The sequence below is a fragment of the Dermacentor andersoni genome, chromosome 6 (genome assembly GCF_023375885.2).
Source record: "Dermacentor andersoni chromosome 6, qqDerAnde1_hic_scaffold, whole genome shotgun sequence".
Taxonomy (NCBI): domain Eukaryota; kingdom Metazoa; phylum Arthropoda; class Arachnida; order Ixodida; family Ixodidae; genus Dermacentor; species Dermacentor andersoni.
Genome location: NC_092819.1, coordinates 53,903,430 through 53,916,911, shown reverse-complemented (window position 1 = coordinate 53,916,911; position 13,482 = coordinate 53,903,430). Strand labels below are relative to the sequence as shown.

General features: G+C 49.1%; 2 protein-coding genes across 2 annotated transcripts; both read right to left on the bottom strand.

Moving 5' to 3' along the window:
- Window positions 1–408: 408 nt before the first annotated feature.
- Window positions 409–6,130, bottom strand: LOC126522873 (ipis-1-like). Its single transcript, XM_050171715.3, has 3 exons — window positions 5,497–6,130; window positions 3,506–3,880; window positions 409–2,656 (listed from the first exon to the last, which is right to left on the bottom strand). Exons 1-3 carry the CDS (start codon window positions 5,848–5,850, stop codon window positions 2,057–2,059), a joined length of 1,329 nt encoding a protein of 442 aa, XP_050027672.2. The 5' UTR covers window positions 5,851–6,130; the 3' UTR covers window positions 409–2,056.
- Window positions 6,131–10,760: 4,630 nt separating this feature from the next.
- mRpS16 (mitochondrial ribosomal protein S16) lies at window positions 10,761–13,417 on the bottom strand. The gene is made up of 2 exons (XM_050171717.3): window positions 13,307–13,417; window positions 10,761–11,409 (listed from the first exon to the last, which is right to left on the bottom strand). Exons 1-2 carry the CDS (start codon window positions 13,311–13,313, stop codon window positions 11,024–11,026), a joined length of 393 nt encoding a protein of 130 aa, XP_050027674.2. The 5' UTR covers window positions 13,314–13,417; the 3' UTR covers window positions 10,761–11,023.
- Window positions 13,418–13,482: the final 65 nt, after the last annotated feature.

Sequence of the window (13,482 nt, the reverse complement as noted above, 5' to 3'; positions counted from 1 at the left end):
CCAGCCAATCTTTACAGCGAACATATGTTATTAGCGTAGGCCGCCTGCCGATGACATTTCTTACGTATGAAAGACTCTGAATTAAACCCTCATGGCCATGTGTTCATAAGCCAGTTCCTATATACACTAAAGCTGCTCCCAATAAGAGATACCAGCTAATCGTAATACCGAACAGTAAGTATACCGAACGTAGCCGGCCAACGAGAAACATGTCAGTTCACAAAGCTTTTGTTCAAAAGTGTTCTTATCTTCACCATTGGACGGCAGCCTTCGCTAATAATGTGCTCAGCATCAGGATTGTCTTGAACTTTCTCTTACGAATATTTATAGCATGAGCTGTGTGTGTGTGCGTGCGTGCGTGCGTCCAGAGTAAGTGACAAGCCGAACATTTGACAAGCAAACAAGCTATATTTCCGAACGGCACTTAACCTGTCGTGGAGTCTTGCTGCCCTCTCTTGTCTCGTAGTCTCGAGACAATGCGTCCCCAAGTCGTCAACTGTGCTATTCTGAACGCTATTGTAAACATCGGGGCATCAACTAACGAAGTTCTGCACAATGATGATCAACTCACAGACACCGAACTCGGAACTACGGTCGCATGCACGAGCTATAGCCTCCTACGTTTTTTCAATGCCTGCCGAATCGCTCCGCACTGCGTGAGAGCCATTGGTAGAGCGCGGCGGCACCATACTGTATAGAGCGATTTTCCGTAAGCTGAATAAACGCGTGATGTCACTGGCATTGCGATCCGAGTTGTACGTGAAAAATCTAAGGGTATACGGGCGAAGATCGAGTGCGCGTTTTATTGATTTGTTGCAGTAATTTCATATACATGATCATGCTCCACGCATTCCACTGTAAGGAAATCGCGTAATTGACGCGGGAGAGAAGTGTCGTAGACGGCGCGCCCAAGCAGCCGTCAATTCATACTTTAATATATGAAGAACACCAACACGTCTGCGTGTTGCAGGCGACAGACGTTGTACGCACTGTAGCAGACGTCTGCTTGGTAGGTAGTGCCATGTGGATCGTTTCGAACTGGAATATAGGTTCCCCTTTGCTCAGCCCCGAGAAATTGAAGTTGGCCGAGAACAAGTCGCTTATAGACACGCAGCCATCAAGGCATCTTAAGGACACGTCCAGAGACTCTAGACGGTACCGAAGTATGCTCAAGCATACTTCGAGCATACCTCCTACATTTTTCCAATACCAGCCCAGTGATGCCCAAACCGGGGGTCACTGAGAGGGCGCCACTTTCCCACGTAGTTGGACACAGCTTATGGAGAGCGCATGGTTCGGGTGACGTCAACTATCGTTCCTGGGCACGTGATCGCACATCACGCAGAAGGCAAGAATCGGGCATGCGTGGCGGCTGTAGCGCCCAGCTAAAATTCTCCATGCTCTAGCGGCAACAGTGGTTAAATGACTGGTAATGTGGTGCCAGTAATACTTGTGGCTGGGCTAGTCTGTTCATAGTCAATATATTTTTAAACGATAAGTAGGTTAGAGCTCAGACTAACTTAATTAAACAACAATTATAAATATTCGTGTATCGTTTAAAACGATAGCTATTAGCTAAGCTGAAGAAATCGGACGGCTTTAAAATATTTTTGTAAGGCGAAGCGATCAGTGCTGCTGCATGTTCAAACCGCTTGCAGTCGTCGCTACACAATTTCGCTCCCACGCGGCCATCCGCGAGATCCTGCGGCTGCCACAGATGACACCTTTGCATACAGAATTGCGTTTCAGTTTATTAAACGGCAACGCCGTCGCCACTATGAGCAGCGGTGAACGCATGGGCTGCGTCACTGCAGGAACGAAGAGGACGCCTTCCACAGACAGGCACAGGCGTCATCGCGCGCACCGGCCCTGCAGCTGCCGGAGGCTGGCGCGCAGAAGGCGACGCTCGGCTATCGCCGTCGAACACCGCCATGTCGCCAAATTCGTCATCCCGTCACGTCTGATTCGCCGAAAACGCAGACGTGGCGGAATTGGAAGATTTGCCCGATTTGCCCCGCGCGCTGGGGCGGCACCAGACATGGGTCACGGCGCGGGCTCACGGTCTTCGCACGGAGCCCATCAGGAAGACGATGCCCGTCTGCCTGGGCCCGACGAGGAACATGAAGGGCCGGTTAACGGCGAAATGGGTGATGTTGCCCATCCCGGGCCCGCCCCCGGGTACGTAGTCGGTCCCAGGAGCCGTGGACACCACGCCTTCTTCGTTCACGTCCAGAAAGGCGCCGTGGAAGACGTCCCACAGAGCGGGGCTCCCGCTCTCGAAGATGCCCGAAAGGTTGGCCCGCCTCGTGAACAGCTCGCGGACGCCCATGGCGCCCAGGGCGTCGCGCAGCCTCAGGCTCTGCTGCACCACGAACTTGGGCAGCTTGAGCATCACGTTGGGCTTCTCGCGCAGGCCGTGCAGCAGGTCCGACAGGAGGGCCGCGGTCAGGTTCTGCTCCAGGGCGCGCAGCCCGCCCATCTCGTCGGGGAGGACGAATATCATCGCGGTCTTCCCGCCCAGGTGCGGCATCTCGAGCGCGGTGGCCTGCAGCTGGTCGCAGTGGGACATGGCGAACGAGTGCATCTGCGTCATCATGTCCACGCGCACCACGGTCTCGGAGTCCACGTAGAATTCGTCGGGCCCCGTGAACCCCGGCTGCGTGAAGTCGGCGCGCGGCCTATATATATTCAAGGCTTCTATACGTCAATTATACAATTATACTAGCGGTTCCATAAAAAGAGCACGGGGAGAGGGAGGAGGCGACTAAGTACCATGGCCGTTCCTTTCAACAGGAAAAGAGCGCCTATGCAAGGCTTCTATACGTCAATTATAGTTATCTAGCGGTTACGGTAAAAAGACGACGGGGAGAGGGGGGAGGCGACTCAGTACCATGACCGCTCTTTTCAATAGGAAAAGAGCACCATTTCAGCATCATCTGCCGGGGTAGAGGGAGCCAGACTCGCTACAGGCGTAGGTGCCTTTACAGGTCACAGATAGAGGTTTGAATGAAAAGAACAAATATAGAGAAATTGAAGAGCCTAAAACAGACTTAGTAAAAGACGATTAGCTCAGGCCGGCCAGGCGCCTATTTGTCGCCACCTCGTTTCAAGGGGGATGCCATAACCAACGTTATTAGACTTGGTCAGTAACGTTGGCCATAACCACCTGCCGTCCACGGCTGTATATGGTCACGTATACCACAAGCTAAATGTGCAGTCTAAGGGAGTAGAACGCAGTGCCGGTTGAATCGCACCGATCATACGATCGGTGCGATTCATGGCTGCCCTTAGTGCTACTAAGTCTTCACTCTGTAACAACCTCGACGTACTCAAGACTTCCGACAACGGTTAAAAAATATCACTGCTCTGTACTTCCCAAAAAAATACGTAAAGCCAAGTGATATCTTAGTGAAGAAAAGTCGTACGCCCACCATATGCAGTCATGAATCCTGACACCTTCCTTTCAAACGTTGTCACACACGGCATACTTTTGACGATTACATACCTGGAAGGGCGACTCCCAGGCGCCGCAGAAGTACGCAGCGCTGACCAGTGCCAGCGCCGTGCCGGGGCCGATGCTGTGGGCGGCCAGGAGATCGCGCACCGCGTTGGCGGTGAGCCGGGCCACGCACTCGTTGGCCTCTGCGCGCACCTCGCGGTGGTGCTCGGCGAAGCCCACGGAGCGCACGGTGCCGTCGCCGTACGTGTCGCGCAGGAAGGACAGGTAGCCCTCGAGCACGTGGTACTGCCGGTCGGCGTACATGCGGTTGGTCACCTCGAAGGTGACCTTCAGCGCGCGGCTCGCGGACTGCGACAGCTGCGCGGCGAACTGGCCGTGGACCTGGTCGTCGTCGCTCACGTGAAGCGCCGACGCCAGTTCCTGCAGGTCGAGTTGTGGACGCTATAGCGTCTATGGACGGTACGCGACGCTCGATGAATCTTTATGCGAGTAGGTACGCGTATACATAGGTGCCCGTCTCGCCTCGTTTCCGGCGTCTTCTATAAATATTGCGCGTCTGATGACGGTGGGATCGAACAAAGGACCCCCGGAAGAGAAGCCCGTTGCCCTACCTACTAACGCGATAGCGTTAAGGGCCCCGCGTCGCAGAAAATCCGGCGTCGGCGTCCCGTGTCGACCATCGTCTTGGCAAAAGTAATTTCTAAGCACGCATATCCAACCCCGCAGGCCCTCCATGAAGAGCAAGGAAGTTACTGAATTGAATTTCTCAAGGTAAAATACGTCAGAAAAAATCGTAAAGTACGACTTACACACAAACTGCAGACATGATAGCATCGGATTGTAATTGAATATACGAGAAAACAATTCTCTTACGCGGAGACTCAAAACACAAACCCCTTTTCCAGCGTTTCAACCATTCGTAGAGCGGCCATGGCCTCCGAGATTGGCGAACGCCGGCGCGCGCAAATCTCAAAGGCCACAAAATGGCGCGCCCGGTTCCTTGCAACACCACCAGATGGCGCTCGCCTCCGCCGCATCGCGGCCCGCGCAGGAGGCCGCGTTTCAACCAGAAAGCTCGCTTTCGTGCATTGCGTTCGCCGCCAGCGTTTCCAGGTAAACATCACGGTTACTTTCATGATTGTATAGCGCTAAGTGTTACACTGACACATAGGGGACAAGACGCCGACGTGTCTAGTCCCTTATGTTCGTCAGTGTAACACTAAGCGCAGTACAATCCTGAACGTCCACCAACTAGCCCCGTTCATTACTTAACTAAAAATTATGGTTACATGAGCTGCAATTGCCGGGAAGCGTGAGACGCAGTCAGGGACCCTCCAAATTTTCATGTCACTGACATGTGCATAACTATCTCAGGCTAAGGCCAACTAGCGCTGTGACACTATTACAATATGAGCGCTTGTGCGCGCGCCACAAACACAGGAATGGAATGCGCGAATTGTACAACCTTCGTCACCTGCACACGTCAAAACGAAAAAGAAAGAAAAGCTTGTAAGGCGTTTGTTCGCCGGAGTACCATAGATCAGTGGTCATGTCATCGTCCGTCACAGTTACACAAACGCTCGTCTTACACAAACGTGTTACACAAATGCACCTGCGATACAAAGACGATCTTCGGTTCTTAATCTCGCCCCACCTCAATTGGAGGCATATTGATATCCGGAGTTGGTATACCGGCTCGCCCGGTCATCTACGCTGCTATTCAATGCTCGTCCCGATGCAGCAGCATATAGCAGACCAGCGTGCGCGAGCCGGAGAGAGTGAGGAAACGACGCGATGCACTACTCCCACGTGACCACCTACCGCGGTCACGCTCTCTGACTTCGCGACGCCGTACAGCTCCCGGGAAACTAAGCCAAAGCTGGTTCGCAGAAAGTTGCTTTAGTAGTAAATCATTTAGGGCACTCCGAGTATGGCTGCGGTATTCTTTCTAGGGTTTCGACGTCCAGGACCTTCAATTAACGCAAAAAAAAAATGAGAAGTCGCAAACGTCATGTTCAGGGCGGTCTATAACATACCTTGGCCGTGCGGTAGCGGGCGCCCGCCAGGGTCATGGACAGAGCGGCAGCCACTGCCAACGGCGAGAATACCAGGTTGTCCGGGGCCACAGTGGCAGTGGCCACACCGTCCTTGCCGCCGTCGTTGTCAATGCTGATGCTAGGTTGGCCGCCAGCATTACCGGCGGCAAGCGACAGCTGCCGGTAGAGGTCCACGGCGAAGCCCAATATCGAATGGGCGAGCGAACGCGAGTGCACGGCTGCCACGGGGGTGGTCAACCGGGAGACGGCGCGCGAAGGCGGCTGATCCCGGTCCAGCTGGTTGCGCTGCGCACGGGAGCCGAACGAGCAGAGGTTCTGGAAGAACTGGCGCATCGCGAAGCTATGGCGACCGCCGTCAAGAGCTCCTTCTGCTTCTTTCCTTCCAGGCTCGCGCTGACACGTGGCCCGTTCGCGTGCTTGCCACCTGTCTTTAGCGCCGTCTTCCACTTCTTACCTTTTCTTTTTCGGTTCCTTACGACGGAAATTGCGGTTGTGCACGAGAAGCCCGTCAAGGGGCTGAGGTGTTCTACCGTAATCATGCTAAAAATTTTGTTAGCGGTGACAGCCCACAGTGAGATCGGCATCCTCCTCCTCCTTTTTGTTGTTATACCACGGATACTCGTAATACAGAAAACATAGCGCAGTAAGGAGAAAGCGCAAATCGAGACAGGACAAGTGCCGAAGGGAATAAGTTTGGGCGTTTTCGTTATTCATCGTAATACAGAAAAGATAGCGCAGTAAGGACAAAGGACAAGTCGATACAGTCAACTGCCTTGCATTTCTGTACGACAAGGGTGCGACTACATGGGCGAATGCAGTATTTTGCTGGCTTGTCGGGTCACTCAGTCTTGCGTGCCATTTCTATGCATCATCAGCCTTGCCTTTCCGTGTGGTATCGGGCACTATATTGCCAGCGATTGCAGCAATGTCAGTGGTTTCGCGCGCTCTTCGCTTTGCGCCAAGTAGGCTTTGCGCGTGCGCCACAAGAAGCGCTGCCAGGCAGCGGCAAGACCAGTGACGTCGTCTCAAGTGGCGGTAAAGGTGGCCCTTCAGAAAAGAAAGGCGTAGTACATGTCTCTCGGCTGAATCAGCCATTTTCGCGGCGAACATCTTGCAGACACGACAAACACCGTACGATCTACCTGGCGCACTTGCCTGTTCACAGTGTCCGAACCTGTTGAGAAGACATACTATACACTGTAAAAAAAAGTTTACACCCCTTGGGGTGTATCGTTGCCACACAACGATAATCGTCATCTGTATTGCCCACATTTCCTTTCTTGAAAACGCTGCGCTTTCCTGTCGAGAATGCTCTGTCATGCTGATAACGCTCATGTCGTTCATGACTTGGAAATACCGGGCTCGCAGCGTTAAAGAAAGGATATGAGGGCAAGACAGATGACGATTATCGTTGCGTGGCAAATATGCTCCCCAAGGGGTGCCACTGTTTTTAGAGTGTATACATCGCCACCAACGGAAAAAGAGCTGTAACCGTACGCGATCATTCCTCTCCAGAGAAGTAATAACTCAGTAATAAATAACGCTATCATAACTGTAGCGGTGAATTAGCGCAAAAAGGAAAGAAACAAGAGATACACAAAAAAGACGGGACGAAAATTCAAGAAAAAGAATTGCCTCAGAGCACCGTTGCAGCCAGTTTCGATTTCGTTTCCCAGGAGTATACGGTGTAGTTACGTCACGACGCAGTGAGTGGTAACACTGCAAAGTTTTGACACTTGCTCCGGCGCGGGCCTCGTATGGTGCTACTCGTTTTGAGATCCGATGTAGTTACACGGCGGGCGACTCGGCGAGCGTCATAACGTCGCAATGTCCTGCTCTCATCACGTGACCACATACCGCGTAATAACGTCGCAACACAGTCAAAACGAAAGCGAAACTAACTGTAGAAAAGGTATTAAATTATTTAGGGCGCTGTGAGGCTTAACAGCAATTATTTTTCTTGGGTACTGGACTTTCATTGAAAGCAAAAAGACGAGGACTCGGAAATATCGCGTTACCCCTTTTACTCTTTCGTTATCGCCAGAAATGTGTCCACCTTCGGTGCTTTTATGTTTAAAGGGGCACTGAATCACTTTTTATCGAAGTGGAGAAAGACATTTGAAGTGAAGATAGGCTATTTCGGAACCCCTTTGCCGCAAAAAGTACTTCAATGCGTTCAGCAGAAGCGGAGTTATCGGCAATCAAACACGGCCTCAACTGTGCTCCTCTTCCTCCTCCAATACCTTGCACTGCGAAGGCTACGGCGGAGACGTCAGCGTGGCGCGCAGCTCAAATGCCCATGCCGCGCTAAACGTAAGCCAAACGCGGCTGTCCACAGAGAGCCGCAGTGCGCTTAGCCTATGGCTTAGCCACTCGACTCGTGGCGGCACCTCGCGGCGGCCATGGTGTAGCCGACCGCAGCGACCAATAGCAGCCGCGCATTGGAGTGTGCTTTATGACGAAATAAAGCACACAGAAAAGAGCGATAATCATGGGGTTTTTGAAACGAGAGCGTTTGAGAAAAAGGTGACTTCGCGCTCCGCTTGCGAGCTCCACGGACCGCGTACGACAGCAGAACTTGGCTGAGATGTTCACAACAGTGTATGCTACCCGCGGACTGTTACTTCACCAAGCCCGAGGGGTGGTTCAGGGCCCCTTTAACATCTTATTTCAAGACGCAGTAGTCGCAACGTACATCGTGATACATAAAATTATAGCCTGATCGTTGGTTTTAGAATGGAATGGAATTTAACTGTAATAATCTGCTATCTTTGGTGCAAGTACTGGCAGAAAAAAAAAACTTAAATGTACAAAATATGCACCTGGTTTCTAGTTCCCAACTTTTGTAAGTCCGATCACGCAAAAGAGTATGTATTTTGGTTGGTGTTAATATTAGCCATATTGATGTCCATGCTATGCAGGAAAGCAGTAGCGTTGCAAATGTCAAAACGGGTAAGTTCTTATTGCACAGGGAGAATTTGTGATTATGCATTGCAACAGGCACCTGGTTGATATATTATTGCATTATTTAGACTCGCGAAGCAATGGTTGTCAGGCCAGGCAGCATGTAGAGATCCTCCTCATACTTGATACTGCATTTGATCAGCTTTTCTGTGCAAGCAATGTGGTCTGGTGTGTGTCCAACTGGTGCTGGAGCCTCTACGTACTTTGTTCAGTTCCTGAACAGTGTTGTATGGTAATCTGTAATGTTGCACAATATTGTACAGTGATGATAAGGGCACTTGCACAGGCAGTGCTCAAAATGTAAGAGATTAGACTGCTTGTCAAGCTTCAGTTGAAGGTCAGCGCGAAATTCAGTGCATGTGCGAGTGGAAACCGCACACGACAGGAAGGATTGTTCGTAATAATATTTACACATACTGTCAAAACTCTCATAGATTAAAGTAACGCACAATGGCGAAAATAGCATTGCACTTCATATTAATCAAATACAATTATCAAATTAACACACACTAACTTTTACCATTTGAGACATCGTAAAAAAGCCTAGACGTTGGATTGTAAAATTATACAACCCGAGAAAAGCTTCTGTCATTTAAAAGTTATGTTGCCCAGTCAAACAAAGTGCAAATTCTGCATCGTTTTATTGAGGAAGTGCTAGGAGCAGTGGAGCCCAGCTTTGACAATACCTCCAGCCGGAGTTTTGTTTTTATAGACTCCACAGTCTGCCAAAAATTGTAAGACCTGACAAATAGTTAAAGTTTGGTCATTTAATACTGTGCATGACTCTGCTAGTAGAAGAATTACAAAAGAAATGTTTAACAATCCATAGAGAAAGTATTGATCAAATTGATTGATTTCTATAAGCGCAGTAACAAAAGCATTAAACATCCAAAGCGGAAAAGATTGATGAATTCATACTGCTTTCAAATACACTGATTCGTCAGCATTGATTTTAGGCGAAGATGCACTTGTGGATACCACACATGTTATTAGCTTCTTAAAAGAAGCAGGTATCATTGAAAAACTATATATGAGCCTATCCACAACTTCATATTGGGATACACCTCACCCACCTTCTCATATTTGAGAAGAAGACTAAGGTCTTCAGTTTGTTGGGATCCTCGGAGTCCTTGCCCAGACAAGAATCGTCGCTGAGGTGACCCAACTTTTTTAAAAGAAATTTGACCGTGCGTTTGGCGCATGATAGCCTGAGTTGCTTATGCGCCATTAAACCCAACACAACACAACTGATTCGTCAGTATGACTAGCATGAAATTGACGTAACAATGGAAGTCCTTGTCAACTCATCAAGCATCAATGGAGCTTACATTTATGCTGACAGCTTCAGGGCAGTTTGGCAACTCGAACCAGTAACAAAAGCACTGCACTCACAAGACCTAATGTGTGAAGATCCCTGTCCACTGGGTGTAGGCACATGGTCATGACGACCTTGCGGACCGCAATGCTTACTCTTTCCCGCCACCTTTAACTCCTCCTCTTTCCCTTCCGTCTGACCCCTACTCTGTAATTATTGCCCACAAGTTGTGCTAAGATCAACTAAGCAATGCAATAAGTGCTCTTCTTAATTAGCAGAACATTGATCTGTCTACCAGCCATGCTTCAATCACGCAGCATTGATTAAAAAAATGCAGGATTTTGCTTTCAACAGGTGGGGACAGCATGTGTAAGCAGTAGAATCCTTACTCAGATTATCCATATGTTAGCATCCTGAGTTGTTAATGCATATGGCCTTGAAAGGCCCAATGCAAGGTCTCTGTGGAGGTTGCTTTCTACTTCTAGGAAGATGTAACATTTTAAGCAACTTTGCTTGTGCTAAGGAGAGTAACCCAGAAATGTAACCTACACATTTATGTCTGTGATACAAACACCTAGTGGATTTCCTTGTTCAGAGAGAAAGCCACTATCACTGTTTTATTGCACCAGCTTCTATCATAGTGCTTGGTGAATGGTTGCAGATTGTTTAAAATAAGATGTGGACCAAATATACATTGCACAACAGTATGGTGCAGTTCATTAAAGGTAGGAGTGTGATAAGTAATTATTGAGTAAATAAGAAGTACTATAGTCTATGGTGGCTTTTTCTTTCTCCTTGAATGCCCGCAAAATGTCACAGGGTGGATAGAACATGAAAGACAAAATGGATTGCAGAGCGGGTGTGATGAAGGAAAGTGGCCCTACTAGTGCAATGTTCTGAGCACGTTTATGCATCCCACAACGGTGCTTTTAAACATAGATAAACAAAATACAACAATCAAATATCTGGCTCATCAATGAATTCTAATTTTATTCGTTCTTGAGCTACAAGTGCTTGTTATCGCGTCCAGAGAAACATACAACAGCACATTCAGGCATTTCAACAGATCCAGCTAGCATGTGTATGCTAAAGCTCTTCTTGCTGTAGGCCTGTTGACAGCCACCCTACGCACTTCAAGAAAAGTTCAGCATCATTTCTTTTTTTCTTGCTTGCTGACTTCAACAACATTTTGCGGGACACAAAGAACAAACTCACAGCTTTTTCACCCTAGCTCTCGGCCTTTGCTGCTTCGTCCTTTGCTTCAGCAGCTTCCTTTCCAGCAGCCTCAGTAAGTGCAGCCCGCCGATTCCTCCACGCCTTCATATAGACTTTTGGGTGCATGCTTGTGTATCCTGCCAAACCTAAGAGCATGCCTGCTCCCGGACTCGTCTTGGCTCCCTGCCCGAACCAGTAGTTCAGCCGGTCAAAGTTGATGGCCACCAACTTCTCGTTACGCTCGTTGGGCATCGGGTCAAAGGAACCAAGCTGCTCAATGGTGTCCGTGTCCCGGGGCCGTCGCCGTAGTCGTGCTGCCACAAGGTGGTAGAAAGGTCGATTTGCACAGCCTTTAAGCAGCAGTTGGATGCGTACTCTTGGGACACCCGGGGCTACGCCTGTGAGAAAAACACAAACGATGATGATCGGTGAGGTTTAATTGCACAGCCACAAACATCTATTCTGTTAAGAAAACATTGAGAATTTTTTACTGAAAGCAGGTGAGTTCGACTAATGGAGCACAAGCTGCTTGTCGAGGCACCACCGGGATCTGGGCACTTGGCGGCACATTGCAAGCGCTGTGAGAATGAATGCATGCTGCTCTTTGATAAGACTCAAGTGATTACTTCTAGCACAGATCAGAGAGAGCGTGAAATACTCGAGGCCTTCCTTATTCATCGGCAAAAACAGGCTTGCGTCAGCAAACCTAACGTATCTTTGATGGCAAAAGTAATAAAATTCTTGCACAATAAGGTGCCATTGCGCATGCGTTTTAAGGACTGATCATGTAGCACGTGTCTTTTTGCATATATATTTGTGTCCTCCTGAGAATAAAGCTAGTTCATGTCTAGCATTCGGTGTGTCTTTTTTCATGTTCCTGTCCGTGTCCTTTTTTACGCGCTAGTGAGTCCCCTTATACGAATAACAACCAACTAGCCCAGCTTTCTGCATTAAATCGCATGTACAGTCTCTTCACAGATCAAACAGACTGGCGTTAAATGTGCTCAGCTGTCTCAGGAGCCTCATGAATAATAATAGCCATAGCAAAAGAAATAGAAATGTGTAAGAAAAATGCGTATGCTCTCTCAATGTCAGTACTTGTTTAAGGAACCAAAACTGTGTTCAGAGGTATGCAAGACATTACCTAGAAGTAATGCCGGCAATGTGCACTTGATGCAAACGCCAACAACTCAACCAATGCAGCATGATCAATCATGAGTAGAATGGGTTGAGTGTCACTTCAAGACAGCAGGCCCTGGTTTCCGAATATAGAAACTTGGGCACCCTGTTTACAGGAATTATTGAGTTTTAGAAGAGTAGCTGTTAATAAGCTCCATGCATTGATTTTCAACCCAATAAAGGTACTATGATGGAGCAATCGAATCCTTCACAACCAATTTCTCGTTCCTACTGCAGATCGGTCTTTAGCATCAACGCACGCTCGTCAAGTCAGCAAGCAGCCACAGAGCCCAAGTTCAAGGTGATGTCGATTTAGAGAACTTCTAAGCGGTCCCAATTCTTAAACTCGGGTACGAGGCTCGGTCGACACACGAGTAGTTCAACTCCCCACGGCGGTTCGACAGTTTCCTCTAGCCAAGCCGGTGCTTTCGCGAGTTGCTAGGCGATTTTTGCAACCCGGACGACGCTGTCGCGCAAGAAGACGACGGGTCATGCCCTCACAGCTGCCTCGTGCATCAGTTTCAGATCGAGTAACCACTGATCGAGCACTTTTCATGGCGATCAAGCTTTATCCGGATCGAATTTCTCGGTTGCGACTGGTTCCTTTGAGTAACATGCGCGAGGGAGCTAATCGCGGTCGAGAATTACGGCACGCGAAGCCGTGCAGTTGAGGTAATAAGTCCTTGGGAAAGCTAAGCAAGAAGCTTTAGTGATAGATCGGCAAAATCATGCATGTGAACTTTGACTGCTTTGGTTAAAACGAGACATTAAGTAAGTCGCCGCAATCTAAACAATCGTAACAGTGCTAGTCTCGCCCAGACTACGGATCGGCAGTCAAGAAAGCGTGAACGCCGGCTTCGAAAACGTTTCACCATGCTTCAGAAACGCACTTAGACAGATGTCGCCCCGAGTGGCCGCATACAAAAGAACTAATACAAGAAATACAGAAGAAATCTCAGACTGCAGGTGCGGAGTTGTTGGTACTTTCAAAGGTAACCCGTGAAACTAGCAGAAATCACTCGATAGCGTGGTGTGAGCAGGTAGCTAGCTAGGAGTTTGTAATCAGCAATGGTCACCAATAGTACGGAACATGCCGTATCAAATGCATATACGCACCTGCCATGATACTGGCTGCTTCTGCAAAGGGTGAAGACAAGAAATTTGGTATATTATAACTCCCAGCAACACACCCCGCAACCGCTAGCCACCGCCATGTGCTAGCACACCGCGCAGCTAGCGACACTAGCGGCAAAGCCAGCTTGGCAAAGCGGTATCAGCGGTATATATATAAA

Coding starts and splice junctions, on each gene's coding strand:
- LOC126522873 (XM_050171715.3), bottom strand. CDS start 5,850: ATGCGCCAGTTCTTCCAGAACCTCTGCTCGTTCGGCTCCCGTGCGCAG. Junction 3,881..5,496: donor CCCGCTACCGCACGGCCAAG/GTATGTTATAGA, acceptor CTCGACCTGCAG/GAACTGGCGTCGGCGCTTCA. Junction 2,657..3,505: donor CCTGGGAGTCGCCCTTCCAG/GTATGTAATCGT, acceptor GACTTCACGCAG/CCGGGGTTCACGGGGCCCGA.